Genomic DNA, 25411 nt, shown 5'->3' with positions numbered 1-25411 from the left:
ATGGTGTTATGATTTTGGCTTTGCGTAGAGAGTGATGTGATGGACTCTCATCCCCCACCAGCCCCCTGAGAGTACTGTCCACGTCCAGTAACTGCTCCAGGCAGGGCTATTTGGGCTCAACTCGAAATAACTCTGAAGGACTATTCTAACTCCAGAGCTCCCTATGGCTCAGCATGAGGCCTGCATCATAGCTCATCTTCTCCCCCTGCATAATCTAGCCCTCCTTCATCCTTTCCATGGGAATTGATACCAAGATCTGAAAAATGTCCTGTTTGTTAAACTTTATTCCAGAGTCTCTACTTCCCAAGGAATCAGGCTTGTGACAAGTGATGAGATAGGTATCCAGTCCTGTGTTATTAATTACCCATTGGTCTAAGGTGCTGAAGCACAAAGAAGATCCTGTGGCACCTTAGCCAAGTGTCAGGAAATATTTTAGAAAGACAGGAAAAGGGTCATAAAAACTGTAAGAGAAGGAAGAAATCCCTAGGGACACGTGGAATCTGATTTGATAATTTCCAGATGTTAAAAACACCCTAATATCTTATTCCATGTGAGCCCAGGAGCATGGAAATGCTCTTTTCTGACATCAACTCCCTAAAAAGAACTTGGCTATGACATTCACATCAATATAATTAAGTGGATGTAGTGATTAGTCCTTCTCCAGTATTGAACTTGTAATTCCCTTTCCAATGGCAAGTACCCAGCTAGAGACCTTCCTGGAAGCAGACCCATGTTTTCCTTTCTAATGAGGTGGGCCTCTACAGTTACTTTGGAGCTGGCATTTTTCTGGTGCCTAGTGGCATTTACGTTGGGAGTCCCTTGGGCCACTCAAGTACAGCCTATGGAGTTAGAATCTGAAAACTAGACATAAGGTAATCTCTGGAAGGCCAATCCTGCAAAAAATTTCTAGGGGTAAGTGAGACTTTACTTTGAATAGGGACTCCATCTCCAGGAACAGTCTCACCCCAACATGATCCTTCTCTGTTCTTTCCTACCCAGATCTCAGTAGGTACTGGGTTGACCCAGGAGGGAGGAGCTATCAGCCTGGTCATATCTTGCAGTAGTTAACCAACAAATACTTCCTGAGGATCACATACAAGGTACTGACCTGCGCACCATGGGCGCTAACACCAAATATCACACATCCATCTCTCCTGGTGACAGAGAAGAAGATGGGAGGGGCAACCGTGGGACAGGTCAGCAGTACAGGGAGTGAGTACCATGATATTAGAGGAAGGAAGATGGCTTTGTCCAAGTCACTTTTTCATGTCTCTAAGCCCCATACCTCTGCAACCCTGAGAATGCTCCAGCAGTGCCTGGCCCAGGGAAGCCCTCGATAGATATATATTGAACAGAGTGTTTGTCCTGATGGCTTGTCATCCATTGTTTGGCCTTCAAATTACACAATATTCAGCTTGCAGCAGATGTGCAAGATTTTTTCAGTAGTAACATCTCAACCAATGTTGCTGTGCAGCCCTCAGGGGACTCTTTGTCTAAATATTGGTGGCCTAGCTGTGGAGAGACACAGAGATGACAGGGAGGTGACAGAGGCCCTGGGGGTGCCGCTGGGCTCAAGGCTCCTGCCTTCCCTGCCCTCACTCCTACTCTTCAGGCAGAAAAACTGCTGAAGGAGCAGTAACACACTTCCAGAAACCTTGCCTCCTCCATTTGTTTTCTCCATCACACTGCAAGGCGTGGATCATGGTTTTGCCTGATGCCCTGGGGATCAAGTCATCCCCTAGTGCATGTTGGCAGATACATGTCCAAGCCCAGCAATTACTTATAGACCAAGAGGCACCTGTTGCTGTTCAGTCACTGAAGTATTACATCTGGGAGAACCCTCAGGAAACTAAGTTCATGGACCCAAGGGTGCTTGCCTCAAAGCACACCCTTAGCTTTTACGTAACCCAGGTTCAGAGGCTCTGCTTCTGAGTGAACTTAGGACAATGCAGGATGAGGTTGGAAGGGACACTTTGTCGGCCCTTTCCTATCTCTGTCATTCCGTCCCTTATTGGACAGTTGAAGAGTTAACCTTACATGCAAGGCTCTGCAAATAAAATAAGCCAGATGGTCACCCCTAAGGCCTTTGCAGGTAGAAATTCAGGGGCCCCACTGCCACTTAGGTTGTAGTCTAGGAAACAGTGCGCTTGGAGAGGAGAGGGAAATCTAAGGATCCATTCTGAGAAGATTGTGTTAACAGCCCGTACTGTGTGAGGCCAGAGCTGTACACTGGATGATCTAATAGGATTTTCCCATCACTCACAGTGGGAAATAAAATGACCAGACTCATAGCAAGATAATAGTTTCACACAATGGCCTTCATTGTCTCAGGCCTCCTTGAGGCAGTTTCTGGAATTGAATGAATTCTGTTTAGTTACTCTTTCGATTTACTTTGAGCAACAGCCTTGAGTTTTTTAAATTAATTAAACTAGTGATAAATGTGTTAAACCTCTACCTTCTAAAGCTACATGATTAGCCTTTTTTGTTAAACTTTTTTTTATCCTCATTTAAGAGAAGATGGACCTGGCCTGTGATTAGTCTGGCCAATTAATAACAGAATCAGAGACTTGGGGCACATAAGGAGACATGGGATCATTTACACAGAGGGAAACTGAGGCTCAGAGAGAGAAATGACTTGCCTAAGAATTTGCCTTTCTTTTCTTCCATCACTTCCCTCCTGCCCAAACTCCCTGATTAATGTTGAACACAGAAGACTTGCCTACTTGGCATGGAATAGCATCTTCAGGGCACATATTCTATACCCACTCATTTCCCCACCCATGACAGAGGGCCAGCTGGATCTTCCTGGAAGAGAGGGAGAAGGCTGGTCATGGCAGCCGAGATGGGAGTCTGACTGGGAAACCAGAGGAGCACAGGTACAGAGGGAAGGCAGCAGCATAGGTCCTGGGCAGCTCCCAGCCCACCTCCTAGACAGAGACCCTAGAGGCCAGGAAGAGAAATGTTCTGAAACAGACTCCCTGCCAATGACAGTAGGGAAGGGGCTTGTTCTCTGAATTAGGTTTGAGGATAACTGCCAGCTTTACTTTGCTATGATCTAGTTCATGTCAAAAATGCAGTGAGTTTTGAGCTACTTAGCCTTTGAAAGTACATGGTAATTGAGGACTTGAACTTTGCAGCCAGAATTGGGCAGCTGCCCACTGTCACGAAAGGCAGAATTTGAAAACCTGGCAGGAAGGAGCCGAGTTCTCTGTAGCATGTAACTTGCAATTCTAATGCTCTGAAATTGCTACTCATGGTATATGACACCGTGAGGGCTGAACACAATATGAACTGAGCTGCCAGAGCTGGGTTATGGTAAAGTTCAAATTTTCTTCTTCTCTTCCCTCATACCTGCAGTCTTTGCTCCCAGAGCACTTGGGACCAATGGTAGGTGCTAGAGAAGGGTTGATCTTGTCCACTGATCCCCAACCCACAGCAGAAGTGACATAACCTGGGAACATGTTAGAAATGTTATCAGGTGGGGCGCCTGGGTGGCTCAGTCGATTAAGCGTCCATCTTCAGCTCAGGTCATGATCTCACAGGTTGTGGGTTTGAGCCCCGCGTCAGGCTCTGTGCTGACAGCTCAGAGTCTGGAGCCTGCTTTAGATTCTGTGTCTCCCCCCTCTCTCTGCCCCTCCCCTGCTCACACTCTGTCTCTTGAAAATAAATCAACATTAAAAAAATTTAAAAAGAAAAGAAATGTACATTATCAGGCCGCACCCCAGACCTATGGAACCAGCAACTCTAGGAGAGTTATGTTTTGACAACCCTCCAGGCGATCCTGATGCAGGCTCAGATTTGAGAAATGCTGGTTTAGAGCATGGTATGGCTCTGAATTTGTTGTTTATTAAGGAAACTCTGCTTTTACATGAGCTGGCCATCTGCCTCCTACCGTGCCCCCTCATCCCCCTCTGCCACGGGGACAGCCACTGTTGGGAGATTTGGGGTTTGTTGTGTTGCTTTCCCAGCCCTCAGCACTTGTACAGTAAACCATCTCTTTGCCATCTGTTTGGCCCCTGGCCCCAGCTGTCTCACTCCTCCCCCCAGGACTCCCAGTTGTGTTGTTCCAGTGAGGTTGTTTCCAGTCGGTGCTGGGAGGGGAGGCACTCCTAGATGCGGCTCTGTGCCATCAGTGGGACCACAGACCAGTTATGCCCTGGAACCGTACCTCAGAGTTCTCACTGCCACCATTAGGGACCTTTCAAGGGAGGCCCTGGCTGTCCTCAGGAGAGGTGTCAGCCTGCCCTGTCTGTCCTAGCTGGAAAAGCCAGCAGCTAGGAGTGACCAAGTGAGCTCTGGGGGACTCGGGACTCCAGTCAGAGAGCTATGGGCTCTACTTGTCCACCCCTCCTCCTTTACATGCTGACAGATGGGGTGGCCACCTGAGGATTCCAAGGGGAAGAGCCTGACACAGTGGTTAGCTCCCCTAGCTTTAATGCCAGAGAGAACCAATTAGGTTTTGTTTGTTTGTTTGTTTGTTTGAGAGAGATGGAGGCTCTGGGTTAATTTAATGAAATATATTTTGCCAAATGCTTTCTCTTTTTGTTCTAATTAATTGCCAGGCATTAAAAGGGACAGTGGCTATTAGAATTGTGCGGTGTCTCATCCCCTGCCTCTCTCAGCTCCTCCTTCCCGAGTGTGAGGAGCGTGTCAACAGCATGACCTAAGAAGCTCTGCCTTTGTCTCCATGGCACTAAGTGGAAACTGCCAGGCCCCTGGGGGCTTTGGGTTGATGGCATATATTTGATATTTTCTACTCTTACTCTGACCTAGTCTTGGGAAATAGCCTGGGGATATGGAGAAAATGCAAATCCATGCTTTGAGAGTCCTGCAGGGCAGATTTGCAAAATGGTGGCCATCCTTATAAACTAGGGGACACTAGCTGGATGTGTAGCCAGAACCCACCTGAGTGTTCTCATCCAGGGAAGACTGGCTTCTCTTCTGTGAGTGCAGTGTATCATTGCTGAGGCCTTGTCACATTCAAGCCCTGCAGCCTAAGGAAAGGAGAGGGCGCAGGAAGCAGAGGAATTTGGTAGGAAAAATACACAGCGTTTTTATGTAAATTATGTCTCTTATTGTAAGCCTCCCAATAATCCTTTGAGAGATGTAGTATTAACCTTGTTTTACAGATAAAGAAACAAAAGTTGTCAGATCAGGGGACAGGTCTGGGTGAGGTCACAAGCTGAGAAGTGGCAGAGCAGAGCCTTGACCCCAAGCCTAGCACTCATCCCCTGAGCCCTTCCCCTCTCTGCTCCCTTTATCTCCATCTCAACTTCTAGGGAACATGAGTGACCCAGAAGGGTAGTTGAAAAGGAGACTGCATCAGGACTCAGAAATCCTGGCCTTTTTCATTTATGGGCTCCATCCAGCTCAGAATCCATCATGTTTGTTGGTACAGGCAACTAGTTTTCTGCTGAGAGCGAGGGAAATTGAAAAAATCGCTATATGGTTAGGAGAATCAGATTGCTGAGCTTGCCATGTTTCTCCTGACCTTGGCCACACAGGCCACTCTCTACAACCCCAGAGATGACCACAATTGCCAAACAGTATGTGCAAAAGAGAAGGAGTGGGGGTGTATAAAATGTGTTGTTAAACCATCTGTAGGGTTGGGGGCAAGATAGGGTCTGTTTGCCCCAAAATGCTGGGCTTTCTTTACAAGTTATCTAAAGCAATGTTTTATGAGAGGCATTTTGTATGAGGGTATGTGTGTGTGGAAGAGAGAAGTACAATGTACAAAAATACAAAATACTGAGCCTTTTTTTCTAACAAGCCTGGCTGAATTTTCAGTAATTCTGCAGCTGTGACATGACTAGTCCACTGAGATATTCAGCACTGGCTGGAAAAATACAACCAAAATTATTCAATCGATAGCAAGAAACAGTGATGCTTCTAAGAGTCACATTGCTATAAAAGTGGCCTCACTATGGGAAAGATAGACAAATTCACTTTTTTTCAGGCTCAGCTCAGAATTTTTTCCTTTCTGGGAACTTCGCTGGGCACAAGAAGCCCACAGAGACATGAGGATGCCTTGACTCTTGAAGCATCGTCATTGATATCTCAATAAATCTAGCTCTCTCGTTAGCCCTGAGCTTACAAACTGTACAACAGCAGGTTTGAAGGTTCTGCTCAGAGGGTCTTAATTGATTTCGTTGAGTCTGGTTTGGCCGTCTGTGCTGACAGAGTACTCCCATGACATTTGCTTGCACACAGTGACCTCCATGCTCCAGACCGAATGTGTTTTCCCCACCCCGGTGCATGTCCTCTGCCTACCCTATCAGGTGGTGATGAGCGAAGCCAGTTCTCTGACCCGAGCAAGGACTGACAACAGGGCTCCCTGAGGCACCATGCCTGGCATCTGAACCTACAGATATCTACTGACATCATAAAAATCACCCTGACTCCCTCAATTTGCATGTAGAATATGGGGGAGGTGGTATTGGGGCTGGAAGTTTATTAAGAATTTTTATTAAGAATGTTTATTAAGAATTAAGTGAGGCCACCAGCTGGAGGAGTCTGGGTGAGCACTTGTTCTTTCCCTCTGAACTCTGATTTCCTCTACTTGGGGTCTGGCCTCTCCTCCAGGAGCCTCATGGCCACCTGGCTCCCCTGACCACATGGCTCCTGATGCTACGGTCCGGATGCTTACCGCCAGCATGGGCCCCATCCCTCCTAGCCTAACTCCTGAGTTCTAGAGCCTGTCTCCTCTTCGAGGAAGGAGCTGAGAGCGTGCCCCGGTGGGGCTCACCTCTGGCTCTGCTGCACCGGGGGCAACCTGCTGCAAAGACGGCATGGCAGCATTTCTCCCTGGAATCAGCTCCTACATCTTCTCCCAGAGTGAGGTTGGCTGCTTTTCTAGCTGCAGCCTCAGCAGTTCCTGGATAGATTTTGTTGGTTTAAGGCTAAGCAAGAAAAGTGGGCTCCAGAGCGAGGAGCTCAGCAGGGGTTTCGTCCCTTCAAAGGAAATATAAATTAGAGTGGAAGGTGCTGAGGTTAAGAAATCTGGGGCCCTGCTGTTGGCACTTGTGCCCCTTATCTTCCCTCCAGCTCAGAAAGCTGGTTCCGGTGTAGTGTATGAACACAGGGTCAGGACTGGACCCCAGTAATTGATTCATACTTTTTTGGCTCTGTTTATTCATGCTGTGGCTCTGAGAAGATGAGCTGATGTGGCTGTTACTTTGTGATGTTAAACCGCAGTACACATCATCTGCTCCCGAACCTGGCATGCCTTCAGAGGACACTGATAAAGTCTGTCTTTGGCCTACAAGAAATTTAAATATAAAGTTAAGCTAAAACAGAGGCTGCAATGCCATCCCATCCCTGCCGCTTAATCCTTCCCTGTCATATCCCTGAAGACCAAGTGCAACTGTTACCCACTCCTGTAGGCACTCCTTTCCTTGGCATGGCTTTCCCATACCCCTGGACTCTTGTTCTTTTGGACTGCAGGTGCCCACTGACTACTCTCCTCCACCTCACCTCTACCTTCTCTACGGGCCCAGGGTCCAGGGTTTGAGAAAGTTATGATCGCTCTTGCCCTCTTCAAGACTCATGTAGCTCACACTTAAAATCTGCCTGCCTTAAAGGTAAGCTGATTCAGTGAGGTGTGGCATAATGAGTGAGGGAGTGTCTATGTGTTAGCCCCTCTGATCAGGATGCACTATGCCAGAGTCCCTAGGATTGACCACCATGATGGGTTAAAATAAAGTTGCTGTCAGGGTGCCTAGGTAGCTCAGTCATTTGAGTGTCTTACTTTTGATTTCGGCTCAGGTCATGGTCCCGAGGTTGTGAGATCAAGCCCCGTGCTCAGTGTGGAGCCTGCTTGCCATTCTCTCACTCGCTGTCTCCCCCTCTCCCTCTCTCCTCCTCTCCCCCTCCCTCTCTCCTCCTCTCCCCCTCCCTCTCTCCTCCTCTCCCCCTCCCTCTCCTCCTCTCCCCCTCCCTCTCCTCCTCTCCCCCTCCCTCTCTCCTCCTCTCCTCTGCTCATGCTTTCTCTCTCTCAAATAAATTTTAAAAATGAAAAATATTTAATAAAAAATATAAAGCTACTCTCCTTTCCAAAGTTATTATGAGTCAGAAAAGGCAATTAACCTTGAACGGTTTAGGTCACTGGCCCACACTTGCCTACTGCATGCTGCCTCAGTCTCTTCCCTAAAGAATAGAGAACAAGAGCCAGGCACTCCAGGGAGGAGCAAGAATATGAATTCTCCCGGGGCGCCTAGGTGGCTCAGTTGGTTGAGCGTCCAGCTTCGGCTCAGGTCATGATCTCATGGTTCGTGGGTTCGAGCCCCGCATCAGGCTGTGCTGACTGCTAGCTCAGAGCCTGGAGCCTGCTTCGGATTCTGTGTCTCTCTCTCTGACCCTCCCCTGTTTACACTGTCTCTCTCTGTCTCTCAAAAATAAATAAATGTAAAAAAAAAATAAAAAAAATAAGAATATGAATTCTCCCCATCTCAGAGTTGCACAATGATTCCAAGGGGTTCATCAATCATTCCACACACCATACAGAGAGCATAAATGGGTTGCATGTATATGTGCTATTATTTTCAAATACTGCTAGTATTATTTTCAGATAGGTACTATTGTGGTTTACAAAATGTGAATTTATTTTTAAATGGATGCTGAGTAAGTTATTTTGATCCAGTAATATCTTTGGGAAGAGAATAACCTCAGAGGTTTAGCAGGATTTGGGTGCTCTGCCTCAGCTCACACGTCCTGAAGATAAACATCCTCAGGCTTGGAGCCCTGACTTTGTGACTAAACAGTAATCACCTGTCAACGCAAGTGGCTGTTTCTCCAGCGTAATCAATGGCATAACGTTCAACACACAACACGCAGTTTAGCTTGTAGCATCAAGGCTACTGTAGGCAAAGGGAAAAGAAGACAGAACTCACTGAACTTTGACATCCTGCCAAAAGAGAAGACTTGGCTGCCACAGAATATTCCAGAAAGCTCCATACCTAGTGCAGGGTGATCAAAGAGAGAGCATCTTCAGAAACAACTGGCTGGTGTCTGAAAGTACAAGGCCAGAAAGTTTAAAATTCCTAAACTTGCACCTGCCAATGGCTTGTTGTAGGGGGCCCACCACAGTGGTTCAGCTGAATGTGACTGTCTACCCAAAGGCTACCACAGGCCTCTCCGCCAGCCACTGGCATGGGTGCCCCAAGAGAGGCGCAGGTTGCAACCCTCTGTGAAAGATGCCTCAGCAGTGCTCTGAGTTGATTCTGCCTTTGTGTTTCTGCTGGGACTTTAACTTATGGAATTCTGCCATAACAAGGAGCTCTGTTCCATTCCCCTAACCTCCTATCCTCCAGCCTTGGAAAAACAGCAAAGGAAGATGCTTCTTCTCATTAGTCTTCATAAGAGCTTTTGTAGCTCACACCATGCATCTACCACTGGTAAATGATAACCCGAAGGAGCTCTGACTTCATGGCAGGGAGCAGGGGTCTCACCAAATGGTGGAAAATAACAAGAACAAGATCCTTTTCTTTGGAGATAAGGGAGGTATACTGAGACGCTTTTCTCATAATTATCTGATGAGAAAAGCTATTCTTGCTTTTTTTTTTTTTTTCCCTTGCGAAGTGGGAGAACTCTGAGTTTGGATCTACTAAATTTAAAGTTCTTTTCAGCTAAGGTCCCTACCAGTGTATTCAAGCTGCCAACTCATGAGAACAAGTTGTTTTTATGAAAGACATGATCCTCATTAAAAGTTCTTGTGATTTGGGGCACCTGGGTGGCTCAGTTGGTTGAGTGTCTGATTCTTGATTTTGGCTCAGGTCTTGATTGGAGGGTTGTGGGATCGAGCCCTGTATTGGGCTCTATGCTGAGCATGGAGTCCACTTGAGATTCTCTCTCTCCCTCTCTCCCCCCCTGCCCCTCACCCCCTTCTCACACATACCCTTTCTCTCTCAAAAAAAATGATAATATACTTTATAAAAAATATTTAAATGTTCTTGTGATTTCTATCACACAAGCACATTTTCCCCATGGCTGCTTCAGGCTCCTGCTAATATGGTTGTTGTATGGATGGACGTGAACTCCTTCAGCCACTAAAACTCACCTGAGCTGATCACCATTTGGTGCAAAGCAAAATTTGTGAAGAAAAATATTCACAATATGCAACTGTTTCTTAATATTCCATTCCCGTTGCTCTGGGAGAGATAAAAGTACAGGACATGCCACTTGGGATAGAGCTAAACGTATTCCCTCTCCTCCTAGAAGAACCTTAGGAAGGAGTTTAAGCTCTTCCACACTCTGGAGTGTCAGTGAGGAAATCGTTGGCAGCCCTTGCCCCAAAAGACAGTTGTTGATGGAGTCTTTCAAAAGACCTGGATTGAAGCGCACCACCCAGAGGTCCCAGTGTGATTCCTGTCTGTCCTGAGAGTAGCTCTTTCTGGTGAGAGATCAAAGGGTGTAAGAAGGGTGGCAGCTGTCCTGGGACCATGTCAGGAGGGAGTGTGGGACCAGCAGAAAAGGTGGGGAGGAGTTCGCCTGGCGCTACTCTCCTTTGTTGAGCTATCCACTCACTCTTCCTTCCAGTCCTACAAGGATAAGCTTCTTACAATACTTGCTGAGAGATCTGATCTCCTGCCCTGCTCCTCCTGGAAAGTGTAGGGTGAGCGGGCGGAAAAGGAAGAGGTGAGCTGTAAGCCTTCCATGGAGGTCATAAAGGTCTGCCCATTCTTGGAGCAGTACTGGGCTTTCTGGCCTTCACACAGGTGAATACTTTGGATCTTATAAGATGACCTTGGTTTTTGATGCAAAATGAGATCCACCAGAGGCCACCATCTGAGCTAAGCTGCAGAGACCCCTGGGGACAGGCCTAGAGACTGCCGTCCTACAGGGCTCCGGATATCCTGACAGTTTTCCGCAAGTCACTCTCCTCCCAGCCCATCCTGGATACCCAGGCAGGTCCCTGAAGGAGAAGTTAAAGCTTTAAAAATGGCCTAATTTCCTCACATTCTGTGAAAACTTTTAGCCATCCCTCTATCTTCTAGTCATTCAGTTGTTTGCTTATTCAGTGAATAATTGTTGAGGACCTAGCTGCCAGCCAGGTTCTGGGGGACAGCTCCTGCCTTCATGAAAATGACAGAATAGAAAGGGACCAGAAAATAAATAAACAAGTAAACAAATCAATAAGATAATTACAGATTGTTGTAAGTCCCATTAAGGGAATAAACAAGATAAATGAGATGGTAACTGGAAGAGGCCCTGCTGTAGGGGAAAGACCTCTCTGCAGAAAGGACATTTGAGCTGAGACCTCAAGGAGGGAAGGAGTGGCCATTGGAAGAGCTGGAGGAGGGCAGCCCAGGCATAGGGCATATTAGACATGGGGGAAATCTTCGGAGCTTTGGCGAGAGAGGCCATGGCCAGAGAGCAGTGAGAAGGAGGATTCAAGAGGAATTCACAGGAGGCAGGAGCTAGGGTGGGTAGGGCCTGTGGTCAGAGTTTAGGTTTTTTTCTGAGAGCAGCTGGAAGCCACTGGCTGTGTTAAGCAAGAGTGGTAACCTGATTAAAGATCACTATGTACTCACTGCCACATCGTTTGTAATAGCACATTAGAAACAAATTCCATTAACATGGGGATGGGTAAGTACATGGAGGTTCATCCCAGTGGTCTGCAGCAGTTAAAGACTGTGAGGCAGGTGTATATGAACTGCCAGAGAAAGATTCACAGGATACCCTAAGAAGGAAAAACAAGAAATAGAATACAGCATAAAATACGCTGCCACTAAATTTTTTAAGTGACTATAAATAATATATATATATATACATATATGTATATATGCTTGCGTGTGTATAAAATCCCACATTAAGGATACATAAGGAGGGGGCACCTGGGTGGCTCAGTCAGTTGAGCATCCAACCTGAGGTCATGATCTCACAGCTCGTGGGTTCAAGACCCACATCAGGCTCTGTGCTGACAGCTCTGAGCCTGGAGCCTGCTTCTGATTCTGTGTCTATCTCTCTTTCTGCCACTCCCCTACTTGCACTCTGTCTGTCTGTCTCTCACTCTCAAAAATAAATATTTTTTAAAAAGGACACATAAGGAGCTGGTAATGCATTGCTTCTGGGAGGGTAACTGAGACACAGGGTGGAAGGGAGGCCTACTCTTCTCAGTGTCTCCTTTTGTATGTTTGAATATATTAGTATGCCTTTATTACATATTCAGGGAAAAAAGGTAGCATGTCTAAATTGTGGTCACATTGGTTGCTGTGTGGAAAGAGCACATTGAAAGATTGTGGCAGCTTGACCATGAGATTGATAATGGGGATGGAGAGAAGTGGGTGGATCCAAGATCTGCTTTAGAAGCAGGGCCAGCTGGACTCTGCGTATTCCACACTGACTTTCCCTGCCCCCACTTGTTCGGGAAAGCTTTGTGCATTGAGATTGGAACTGGCCTCACCTGACTGTCCTCTGACTTCTGTGACATCTTTGTGCAAGGAAGGGTTCTTGGCATCCTTCTAGGTGCTGAGAGCCTCAGAATTCTAGAGATGATCTAACACATCACAGTATGGAGGACATCGTTACAGACACATGCCCTTTTCCCATCTTCATCTAACTTATAGATGATTTTTTTAAAGTAATCTCTAGGCCCAACATAGGGCTTGAACTCTCGACCCTGAGATCAAGAGTCATATGCTCTACCAACTGAGCCAGTCGAGTGCCCCTAGATGATCTTCAGTGACAATCAAAACAAAGTTACACTGAAGAAGCACTATCATTTCTTAACGGAGCTTGCTTTCTTTGCAGAGAGATGCCAAAGGCCAGTACCTGTTTGACCTTCTTTGCCACCACCTGAACCTTCTTGAGAAAGACTACTTTGGGATCCGCTTTGTGGACCCAGATAAGCAGCGGGTAAGTCAATATTCCAAGCACAAATGGAGGAGAGGGTTTGTCAGTAGCCTGAGTCCTTGAACTGCCACTCATACTCGTGACTTCAGCTTCAAGAGTCCGGGACCAACCAGGCCTGCAGTTGGGTGTCATCTCTTCAGAACACAGTATTAGATGTGGAAGTTCACCTAGTGTGGTCTTCTGTTTCACAGATGCCGAAATGGCAGCCCAGAGGGATGAAGTGATTTGCCCAAAGCTGTCCAGTTGGAGGCAGAGTGGCTGGGCTGGGGTCATGGCCTTGGAGCACAGGTCACAGGCTGAGCCTCTCCTGCCTGCTTTCTAGTAAATTAGCTGAGCCATACTGTTCCAGTTAGGAAGGGCCTCACCTAAAGTGCCACGCCAACCCAATGTGGGCAGGACAGAGAGAGAACCGAACGGACATGGGCCTTCCAGCACCTTGCAAATGCTGCAGCTCCCATTCTGTTCCACACAACGTACAGAACTCTACAGACACAGGGCACATTCTAGACAGATAGGAAAGCAAGTCCATTACCCCCAGGCCCCAGCCTCCCTCTCCAGCCTCCCCTCCCCTCACCTGTCTCCTTTGTGCTTCGGCTCCTCAGATGCCATCCTCTTTTCAGAGCCTTCACCTGTACAGTCCCCTGCCTGGAGCCTTTCTTCCTGGCCTCACTTCTCCACACTCCATGCTTTTCTTCTGGCTAACTCCTCACAAGTAATGTCTCAGCTTAGACTCTCACTTCTTCCTTACTTCCTCCCTTCTTCCTCACTTCTCCCAGGGATTCTTCCCTAATCAATCTGAACAAGGGGCCCCTCCTGTGTGACCCCAGGTGCCCTGTACTACCCCTGTTGTAGCCATGCTGTGGCTTCCTGTTTGATTACCTGTTTTCCCTGCAAAAATGTAAGCCCTGTGAGTGTGTGGACTTTGTCTCATCATCACTATATCCTGTAGAACCAGCACAGGGCCTAGAATGTAGTGGATGTTCAGTAAATATTTGCTGAAGGGATGATGAGTGGGTGGCTTAATGGTTTATAATGCCAAATATTTCCCCTCCACTTGCCCACCTGCTCTGCTAGCAGAAACCTGCATTTCCTCTAACTTCTCTTCATCAGCCCTTTACTTTCTGTGGGCATATACTCTCCAGCACTCCCCTCGAAGTGGGAAAGTATGCAGAAGCATCGCCCTTCACTGCACCCCTGGACCCCCTACTCTGGTCAACCATCCTCCAAAGACATTATCAACACAAATCCCAGAAGGGGCCTCCCTTTTTCATGGGTCCACTGATCTTCACAGTTCCAAACATGGGCTCCATCTCTGTTGTCAGTGGGGCCTTGGAGCCACAGAAGGCACAGCCCCCAGCAGTGCCCAGGACGTCAGTTAACAAATGAACGGATCCGCCTCTCCCCATGCCAGAGTCAAGTGCTGTTTTGTTCTTTGATGCTTTGAGCCTCTGTGTCTCCAGGTCACATTTAGGATTTTATACAAAAAACATTAGCTTAAGGAAAGAATCCAAAGGACTGTATTCCTTTCTTAGGACAAGCCCTGCCCTCTTCACTAACATATTTTGGTCCTCCTGGCTCCGCAGAGTTCTGAGCATCACCAGTGTTTAGGAAATAGTGTCAAAGTCAGCCCCCTCCATATAAAGGCTCTATTGTCTTGACCTAAATACTGTCCTTAGCTCTGGGCCATAGTGTAAGACCCCAAAAGTGCCATGACACCAGGATATTACATGTCCTGTCGGGGTCCATTCACTATATAATAAGGGGCTGTTTTTACAAGGGGCTTTCTTGTTTTTGTTTTGGGTCTGAGCTGAGCTGTTTTTCCTTAAGAAGGAAGGCCGGTTACCCCCAAGTTCTCTTCTTCTCCCAATGAGAGTGGCTTATGAAGAAAAAAGGACAAAATTATCATGCTCATTATTCTCTAGTTAGGTCAGAATGTGCTTGAGAAGCATAAGAGAGTTTGTGGAGGTAATAATGATCAAAAGTGGGAGGAGGTAGAGAACTATGAAGAAATGTGGGAGAGGAGAAACAAACATGTATGGAGTGGCGACTGTGTGCAGGGCTCTGCACTGAGCTCAAACCTAGGTCTTCCAGCCATTGTATACTGAGCTCCGAGCTGCATCAGGCACTGAGCTAAGAGCTGCACATAAGTTCTTTAATCCTTAACACAGATGAGTATCCACAGTTCAGATATCCCTTCTCTGAATGAGTAAATAAAATTTCAGGTTAAGTAACTTGCCCAAGGCAGATGGCAATGCCAGTCTCCAGCTCAGAGCTGTCTGATGCCAGAGGCTGTGTGGTTTCTAAGTTTCCACGCCGAATTCATCATACCTGGTAGTTTCTGAAGTTGTGTGATTGCTCAAGGGTTAAGGCTTGAGAGAGCGCTTGAGAGTTGTGGGAAAATTGTCATCCTAGATCTACTGACTCGTGGTAGAGGCAGAGTGGGTAAGCTGCCCACTCTCCTAGGGTGTGAGGTCCTAAAATAAACCTCCTCCCCTGGGGCACCCGAACCCAAGCTCACTTCACCCCATCACTGCTTGCTCTACACAGGTCCCCATGAGGGTCTGGGGATTCTCCTGGTCTCCCCTGGAGAAGATGCCCTCACTCCCCCTCTCCCCTGTTGCTGGCTCAGGCCCAGGGCCTCAGCCTGCTCTCAGCCTCTCCCTTCAAGGTGGAGGCACCCTTTCAAGCTTCCAGAGCCTGCAGATTGTGCCACATTCCCAGTGACCCAAATACAGACAGAAGCTCCCCTCTGAACTTTCTTTTCTCTTCTCCTGACCCTTGCTCCCCAGCCTCATGTTATCTGTGTGTTTGCCAGGGATTCTGGGATCCAGATTTAGCCAGACTGCTGCAAAATGTAACTGTGGCCATCACAATATTTTTGGAATCCTGATTTCTCTACCAGACCCTCAAAAGCCCTTGGACAAGCTGTGCGGGCTTTCCCCTCCCCTCCAACTCCTTTCCTGTCTCCTCCAGTCTCTCCTTTCGGAACCCTCAGCGCAGTGCAGACTAAAGTCCTCTTCAGCTCTTGCCAAGAGAAATGGCCTTTTTGTCACTCAGCTCCACCTGTCTTCTGCTGAGAGTGCATCTCACAGCCTTTCCTTGTAGTTTCTGTCTTCCTTTGTTTCTTTATTTTAATCTATCAGTCAGGTGTCTGGGAGCATTCTGCTTACTGAGGCCCAGACGCTTGCTATGTTCTCCTCGCTGTACACAATTCTGATGTGCTCCGGTCCGACGGGCTGCCTCTGCCTTCACAGGCTCAGCCTGGAACCCCAGTTGTTTCCGTGCAATTTCATCTCTTGCCTTTGCTTCCCTGTGAAGCCAAGCCGCGGTGGGCTTTGTAATGTGAGAAGGACCTCTTAACCACATTGAGTGGCTATAATGAGTTGCCAGCCTCATGGGAACTCAGATCAGAGGAAGCGAGAGAGCAGAATGTCAGCCCAGATTATCCATGTGGAGCTGACGGAAGAACTGGCTCTTAGTGGGTCCATTAACTGCATGACCCACAGCCCAGCCCAGAAGGTGAAAGCTGGGAATCACAGGAGGCCAGGATGCTGTCTGCATGGCCCTGGCTGCTTTCCTGCCAGAAGGACGACTCTGCCAAGATGTTACACTATATGGAAGTAACCAGAAGAGAAGGAGGTGTGGACTGGCTTCCTTTGTCCACTTGACAGCTAAACATTGAACACTAAACTAGGCACCGGTTGGTGATACAGTCTTCTGTCTTCCCAGAGCTTAAGGCTAATGGTTTCAATCTACTTCCAGATAACCAGTCCCAATTAACATCAGTCATCGCTCTCTGCAAACTGTCAAGTTTCCTGATTAGCATAAAAGCAACAAGCATCAATAATGCATTGTGTAAAGCATCCATGTAGAACTGGGAAATAGATATAGAATGGTCTCACCACTTCCTTCCTGCAAACATAAGTTCCATGGGGAAAAATGTATTTCTACTATATCCTGCCTCTATGAAAATCCAAGGGAAGCACAGTAAGTACTATCCTACACATTGGTTGTGGTTAGTTATCTTATGAGACTGAGACTTTAAACATCCCTGGATGCCAAGGAATCCTGAGTGTGTCTGCTCTAACACAAGGGCTGGCAAGATGTTGCTCAAACAAAGATGGAGTATACACCAGCCATCCCTGCCTTCTCACCATGTATGAAATTCCACCTGTTAATACTTTCTAGAGCCGTGACCAATAGCCTCTGTCCCACCGCCCACCCCTGCCGAAACATAGCTGGCACACAACACACACACACACAACCCACTGAAGTCAGCATTTCCCTGTCCAAGCCAGGTGGGGCTTTGTCCCCACTATACATACGTGCATTCACTTGTGCCTACTGGTGTGCCAGAAATGTGGCTCAGAGCTTTGGCACCCTGCTTTGGAAGGCAGCACTGCCGGGGAGGCCCAGAAATGGTATCTGAAGCTGGAACTCTTCCCCCTTCACAGCTGCTTCCATGGGGAGCTTACTTCAGAAAATCCTATCACCCTCTGCTCTCCAAGCCTACATATCACAAGCTTTTGTGCTGCTTTCACCCTGGGCTACAATCTGTCCAGTTAATTGACATTGGGTAAAACAAGTTATAAGTGACACTGCTTCTCATAAGGGTTTTCTTGTTCTATGTTCTCTGTTTCAGCACTGGTTGGAGTTCACAAAGTCTGTGGTGAAGCAACTAAGATGTAAGTATTCTTCTTGAGAAGGTGGGAAGCCTCACCCATGGGGAGGGTGGGGTGGAACCTCCCACTGATAGTAAGTCTTGGTGATTGTCCACCGTTCTGACTGTGAGCTGGTCCTAAACATGTGAGCATTATCTTAGGATGGTTCAGAAGTCTGTTTGTCCCTGTGGGGAGGGAAGACCACTTGTCCTCCAGGCAGCATCCTTCCTGATGGGACATCATTGTCTCTGCAGCACAGCCTCCATTCACCATGTGTTTCCGGGTGAAGTTTTACCCTGCAGATCCTGCTGCACTGAAAGAAGAAATAACCAGGTAAGGCTGAACTTAATCACTCAGACCTGTTGGGGAGGATAGGAAAGAGGGACTGGAACCTCTTAGATCCTCTATTTTTGGAGCTTGTAATTCTTATAAACCAGGATTCTTCCTAAATATAACCTTACCTCTTCTGTATTTCATTCCCACATGCTTTCTTTGCCCGCCCCTCAGTAGAACTGGAACAGAGTGAGCTTCTTTTCTTCAAAAAGTGTGAATACTTCATTTTAAACTAGTCATCTACAGAGGCACCTGGGTGGCTCAGTTAGTTAAGCATCTGACTCGATTTCAGCTCAGGTCATGATCTCACGGTTCGTGGGATCAAGCCCCACATCAGGCTGTGCACTGACAGCACAGAGACTGCTTGGGATTCTCTCCCTCTCCCTCTGCCCCTCCCCTTTTTGCTTGGTCTCTCTCTCTCTCAAAATAAATAAAAAGAAACTTAAAAAAAAAGAAATAGTCACCAACAAAGGGATCTGGAGTAACTAATTAATCAAAAGCGTTTTTTTTCTTTTACCAAGGATGTGGCCTCCATGGATGTTTTTGGAAAGGGCGGGTTGCTTTTATAGGGGGTTGAAATAGACTCCAGTGGCCTATATACTTGGGAAATGCCAAAGTAGGACACTGAAAAATAAGCTGGGAAATACAGAAGATTTTAAATCCAAGTGGATAAACCCCCAGTGTGCTAATGGATCAGGTTCGTGATAAACTCTTCATTGTGGGGATCATGTTCTGTGACAGGCAGACAGCTGCATGGAATGAATCCTATCTCACCAGCACCACTCCAGGATGAGAAAGAACTTCTGTGCCCACATTATCCTACAAGAGGGTCGATGAATAAGAGCTTCAAAGCTTCACCAGAGTTTTGTGTATAGGAGCCAAATTCGCTCTGAAAGCCTTGCCTCAGAGATCCAGGAATGCTCTGTAACAAGGACCCTTAATTTTTATATGAGAAATATATAGTTTTGACATTAGTAAAATGTTGGTGTTACCTCGTAGAGGTTGGGGCCCGAGGCCAAGAGGTGATGCCAGGGAATCCTAGAACTGAGGAGGAGACAGCTCTGCTGGCGCTCCCCCGACTCCCCAAACCTGGGAGACCACAGAGATGGGGATGAGGCGGTTGTCAGTTATATAGACTGTCTATACGGCTTTGCGTGCGATCTACTTCCAGATCCGGAACTGCCTGGGAGAATTCCAAAGAAAGGAAATAGGGAAGAAGGGAGGAAGAAAGAATATGGACTTATGTTCACTTCCTGTTCTGAAGAGTGTGTCCCTAATTTTATATCAGATAAAAAGAGCTGAAGTTTCTCTGAGAAGGAAAACAAGAAAAGGGGGAGAGAAGAGGGCAAGAAACAGGACTAAGTCGTGCAAAGGAAGCACAGAAGTAGGGCGGGGTGGGCGGCTTCTCCACATGGCCCGGGTGGAGGTTGGGGGCAACCTTGCAGTGGAGTATAGAGGATGGGGAATGCTGTTTGCTCTGGATGCGTGGGGCAGTGTGAATGCACCAACTTTGAAGCACTAAGGCTGATGAAGTATATAGTCAGAACCAAACGTTATGCTCCTTCCTGGGCCAGAAACGGCAGGTTTGGGGCCCTGGATGTCTTGGTCAGTTAAGCATTCAACTTTTGATTTGGGCTCAGGTCATGATCTCACGGTTTGTGAGATCAGGCCCCACGTCAGGCTCCGTGCTGAGCACGGGGCCTGCTTGAAATTCTCTCTCCTTCCCTCTGCCCCTCTCCCCAACTTACACACTCTCTCTATAATAAATCTGAAAGGAAAAGAGAAAAGGAAGGATGGAAGACGGAAGGAAGGAACTGCAGTTTCTGTTTGTACACATGGAAGTAGACTTGGCTCCCACTTTGCTTCTGAAAACTAAGCTCATTGACATTACAGTAGAAATACTGTAGTTTTAGGCAGGAGAGTGAGGGTAGAACCCCCATGAGTAACAACTTAGTAGTTTTGGCAAAGCTCAGCCTGCCCTGCTCAAATCCCCAGAGGATTTGCCTCACTCTGAGCTTGTCCCGGCCCCTACCCCTGCCCTGCTCCCTGCTCGCTGCCCCCCTGCCCCCTGCCCCCTGCCCCCTGCCCCCTGCTCCCTGCCCCCTGCTCCCTGCCCCCTGCCCCCTGCCTCCTGCCCCCTGCTCCCCTGCCAAAAGAGGTAATGATGCCAGCACAGACCCAGAAGTCCACACTCCCGTCCATGTGTCTGGACAAATTTAACACACCTTTCTTGAGAACCCAGCACCTCGCCTCCTAACACCGCACATCAGGATCGTCTGGTCTCCACCTCACTAGACCAACAGTGGGGATGACAGGGATTATTCTAGCAACTCAGTGAGCTGCCAGAGAGAACACAGCAGACACAGGGCTTTGTGATTTGATTAAAGGGCAAAAATAGATGGTTATCTTGGCCGTGAGGAGGAGCTCTTAACACAATTTTCTAAGTCAAATGTTATTACATAATACTAATGTACAGACTCTCCTGCCCAAGAAGCAGCATAGACCTGGAAGCTCAGATCCTATTTCTGTCACTTCTTGGCTCTGTGGCCTTGGACATAAGATAGTTAATCTGTCTGACCTTCAGACCCATTACTTATAAAAATGAAAAGAGTAACAACTACTGCCTAGAATTGTTGGGAGAACTGACCACTACACTGGGGTCTTGCACTTGGCAATACACTCCACACCAGCAAACCTTGCACAGAGCAGAGACTGCCAGGTTGATTACGTGGTCCATGCACCCCAAGAGCTCTGCATGGGACACAAGTACAGTTAGCTCTGCCTTTCTCCTTTGTTGATGTGAAAAGGTACTTCTTTTATGATAATCCCTACTCCTCCTCTGTCCTTTTCCCCACCAGCTGGAGTCCTATCACTTAAGCAGCTAACTTTTGAGGACTCCGAGAGAAAGCCATCCCTGGTAATCAGTCATCCAAGTCCTCATGGTACAGCATGAGGAGCACGGCCATGCTGTCTCCAAGTCAGCCAGCTTCAAAGGCACTGACAAGGGTGTGAGCTCCCCGCCTTCTGTGTACATCTGTGCTGAGCATCCTCAACTGTTTCCCCCTTGCTCTCTACGTCACCAGCCTTCCTTCCTGAGAATGCATCTTCCAAGCATTGTTGGGGATGTGAACCCCAGAATGCCTGGGCCTGATTTAGAGTCTTTGTGCCTCCCACTCCCCAAGGCATTCTGTGGAGGCCTTGGAATTAACCGCATCTTTCTCCTCATTCCTGTCTCTGCTTATCTTGAGAGAGTGTGTCACTGCCCCAGCCTCACTCCACACCCATAATTCATTCCTAGCTTAGAGCCCTCCATGCCACCTTCCTGCCAAACCGATTTAGCTGCCAGTGTGTTTGTTCCCAGCAATATTGGTCGTAATTCCAATGCCATCTCAGCTATTCCCATAAAGGCAGACTGAGAGGAGGGGATGAAATAGGGAGTAGAGAACTGTGCTTCAATTTATCTCTTGGACTCTTCCCAGATGATAAATTTAGTTGCCACATCCTGATTAATCTCTTTTGTCATTTTTTAAAGTAATAAATAGATTTTCTTGTCTGAGCTAGAGACAAGGCAGAGAAAATGGGAATTAGGCACCAGATTTAGTGTTTAACAGGGACCTCAGGTGTATGAACTCTGGAAAGATCAAATAATAGAAGGAAACTGAGTGCAGATGGGACCCCACCTTCTAAGGAAACAAAGCTGCCTGACATGTGTTTGAGCAGGTGCTCCAAAAAAAAAAAAAAAAGTCAATGGAATGAACGAATTTATGCATGAATGGTGTTTATAGGTCATTTATTCCTTCAATGAACATCACTTGAGCCCAGTGCAGGCTAAGATGGACTGGCAAGCTTCTCTGTAAAAGACCAGATAATATTTTAGACTCTGTACCATATGGTCTCTGTCATAACTGCTCACTTCCACCTTTGCATTGTGAATGCAGCCAGAGACGATACCTAATGGATGAGTATGGCTGCATACCAATAAAATTTTGTTTTGTTTTTTAAAGTTAATTTTCTAAGATGGGGGAGGGGCAGAGAGAATGGGATAGAAGATCTGAAGCAGGTTCTGTGCTGACCATAGAAAGCCTGATGTAGGACTCAAACTCACAAACCATGAGATCATGACCTGAGCCAAAGTCAGATGCTTACCTGACTGAGCCACCCAGGTGGCCCTAAAATTTTGCTTTATTTCATTGGAAACTCTGGTAGCAGGCCAAAGTTTGCTGACCCCAGACTAAGGAATCAAAAAAAACTGGGTATAAGTTCTAAGTTGTTCTTTAACCAGCTGTGTGACCAGGCAAGCAACAGTCTCTGCAATCAGTTTCCTCATCTATGAAGCAAGATAAAAATAATAGTCACCTCACAGAGTCATTGTGAGGACTGCACGACACAGTACGTGTCAAACAGTACAGTGTGGTAGTGCCTGGCCGGCTCAGTTGGTGGAATGTATGACTCCTGATCTCAGGGTTGTGAGTTGAGGCCCATGTTGGATGTGGAGCCTAGTCAGGACAACAACAAAATAAAGCAAAACAAAAAAACACAGTACAATGTGTGGCTCACAACATGCACTCAGTAAATCATTATTGTTTTGTTACTGTTTTATCAGCCGCCTCTCCCCACTGGAATGTAGACTCCATAAGAGTATGGACTCGGTTTTGTTCCCTTCCCCTGACAGTGTCTGGCACAGTAAGTGCTCAGATGGGTGGATGGATGGGAGGGAGGGCAAGTAGGTGAGCTAAGTGCAGGATGTACAAGCTCTCTAGAAGAATATTAAAAATGAATTAAAAAATAATCTCTGACTCCAAGGAGCTTGCAGGCTAGTATGGGGGAAGAGGACATACTAAACATGATTAGAGTTAAGAAAAGGGATGGTAGAAAATAGAGGAGGCCAGAGACAAAGAGTCTGATGAAGGAAAGTCAGGTCCAAAGAAAGAAACGCTTTAGAGAAACGTCAGGAGACATCACTGCTTACCTAAACACAGAACTTTTAATTCTGGGAATATCTGTGGATTTATCTCCACAGCTTGATATCAGCAAGCACAGTGCCACAGCCAGTACCTTGGAGAGATGTACATGTCACAGAAAGACAAGTTTTCCTTGGCCATCTTTTAGGTTTCCACTTGCTCTGCCATCAGATGGTCCCAATTCACACCTCCATCAATTTAGGACAATGTTGGCAGTAAAACAAAAATGGAGGTGAGGCCAGGAAGAGATAAGCAGAATTTACCCAAAAACGTGTCCTCGGGAATAAGCTTGTTCTCTTAAATCTGGTCTAAAGCTGATTTCTTGTTCGGGTCCAATGAGAATTTCTCCCTGATAACACAGTTCTCTTACCTACATTCAGGACCCCTTCTCGCTAACCAGTAGCTAACTGAATTACCATGTGGGTAGGAAAAGCATCAGGCCCTGAGTCAGGAGGCCTTCCTTGATCTTTCCTTGTGTCACCTCAGACAAGTCACTCTACATGTCTAGCCTCTGTTTCCTCACCTATGAGAGAATCAGGCTCTACAGCTTCTTCTGTTCTGAGCTTCTGAGATTGGGTAACCAAGCCAACCTGTTCATCAGGAGCTGGGTAGGTTACATGGCCCCAGCAGGCTGATCTCGCCTGGAAACAAAGTGGCCCTAGTGGCGGTATCTCAGGCAACAGGAGAGACTACCGCAGACCCATGCATGGCAGGGGAGAATGTGCCAGGTTCTTTTGAGAATAGGTCTAAGGACGCTATGGGTTGTGTGGGTATATTTTCATGTCCAGCAACAGTGAGCCATTGGTTACCTACTTCAGTGAACAAAACAAGAAGCTTGGTGAAAGCCACTGTAGCAGGAAAAAGGGGGGGAGGGGCGGGCATTAATGCAACTCTGTGCCCTGAAGATGTTGGTCGATTCTTTCTTCGACTTAGTAACTTACTACTAACAAATAGAATAAAGCAGAAGTGATAGTGTCTGAGATGAGGTCATAAAGAAGTGAATTGTCTACTCAGGTCTATAGCTGTTGGTTATGAGCTCATTTCTTCTTGACTTTTAAAGAATGTGCTTTTTTTTTTTAGGATGTTAACTTGCCCCTCCTTCCTCTACCCCCTCCAGTTGCTGCACCATTGCTTAACAATGATCCTGTGACCTTACTCTTGACCCCCCTATAGCTGTCCTACCTCCAAAAGTCTGAAGAATCCCACCCCCACCCCAGCAGTGGAAAGCCTGTTTCCTTTCCAGCTCACTGGAGACACCTGCCATGCTCCCATTGATAAAAATGCCTCATAAAGATAATGGTTCTCAGGGTGAGGAGAAGCATGTCCCCCCTGGGTGGGAAGGGAGCAAACGAGAAGGCTCAAGCAGGGCTTTTTTCAAACCCAAGACCAAGAAGACACAGATGCTGATGTGCTCTCCCCCAGCCCCAGGGGATGTTCTCCTTGCCACCACACTGAGAATCCATGCCCAGAGCCTTGTTGTCCCTTTCAGTTATCTCCTTTAGTCTAGTATGGGCTGTCCCTGAATTGTAGACACAGAGAGCTGTAGAAGGAGTGATATATGAACTCAGGCCCAGGGCATGATCCATGAGTAAGGAACAAAAGATTTGCTCCCACATCGGCCACAGCCTGGGGAAGGTGGGAGCCAGAGCAGTGAGAGGCAGAGAACCACCCTCCCTCTTCTCTCTTCGTCCCTCTTCCTTCCCACTCTGTCTCCCTCCCACCCTCCCTCTCTCCCACACAGAAGTGTGGCATTTTACAGTGGGAAGCAGAGTGAAGACAAGTAGAATTGGTAGATCCATCTTAATTGTTCACTCTACATGGTGTCGTCTTCTTTCAGCTTTTCATGGCAAGCGCTGTGGCAGAGTGGGGTTCCTGGTGGTGGTGGTAGTTGGGGTGAGGAGCGGAGTTCTTATCAACCTCCAGACTACAATACTCCCCTTCCCTTTGGTTTGAAGAGGGTAGTCCATCCTAATGTGGCTAGATGGATGCTTTCAAATAATTCTTAGAACAGTGCTTCTTAAACTCTATATACAAATCACCTGGGGATATTGTTAAAATAATTCAGTAGGTCTAAGATGGGCCTAATATTCTCCATTTCCAAAGAGCTCCCAGATGATACTCACACCCCTAATTTGTGGGCCACACTTTGAGTGTCAGGACCTTAAGAGACAAGGTTTAATTGCTCCTGAATTTGTTTGTTAATTACTTGAATCTGCAAGTCCACAGCTCTCAGAAGCACCTGCTAGTACCCTCCCCACCCCGAAGTTTCATAGTTAGTGGTCCTCTTTCTTTTGAGCACTTTCACATGATCAGGTGGGCATGAATCCTCTGTATTATTCTGGAACCTGAAGACAGAAGTTGTCCAAGGAGGGCCCAACTTCTTTTTGGTTCAGACTGATGGAAATTACGAATTTGTGTGTCATCCTTGCGCAGGGGCCATGCTAATCTTCTCTGTATCATTCCAATTTTAGTATATGTGCTGCCGAAGCGAGCACAGACTGATGGAATTTAAAGGAATTTTATTGCATTCCCACTATTCTCCTAAGGATGCTATAGTTCTGTGTGGCTAACAGAGTGCCACCAAACTTCACTTAAGATGACAAGCAT

General features: G+C 47.1%; 1 protein-coding gene and 1 non-coding gene across 6 annotated transcripts in view; one reads left to right on the top strand and one right to left on the bottom strand.

The window, feature by feature from the left end:
* Positions 1-25411, top strand: part of FRMD5 (FERM domain containing 5) — a 311540-nt gene that overhangs the window by 251643 nt on the left and 34486 nt on the right. For all 5 annotated transcript variants that reach the window (XM_029951358.1, XM_029951357.1, XM_029951359.1 and 2 more), the window contains exons 2-4: positions 12748-12852; positions 17492-17534; positions 17765-17843. In XM_029951358.1, coding sequence (XP_029807218.1) covers positions 12748-12852; positions 17492-17534; positions 17765-17843 — 227 coding nt within the window. The remainder of the gene's footprint in view (positions 1-12747; positions 12853-17491; positions 17535-17764; positions 17844-25411) is intronic.
* On the bottom strand, positions 25193-25299 carry LOC115303096. Its single transcript, XR_003913813.1, has one exon. It is a non-coding gene; the product is annotated as a U6 spliceosomal RNA (small nuclear RNA).

The sequence above is a fragment of the Suricata suricatta genome, chromosome 9 (genome assembly GCF_006229205.1).
Source record: "Suricata suricatta isolate VVHF042 chromosome 9, meerkat_22Aug2017_6uvM2_HiC, whole genome shotgun sequence".
Taxonomy (NCBI): Eukaryota; Metazoa; Chordata; class Mammalia; order Carnivora; family Herpestidae; genus Suricata; species Suricata suricatta.
The sequence above is the reverse complement of the archived record's forward strand: the minus strand, read 5'-3'. Positions and strand labels throughout refer to the sequence as shown.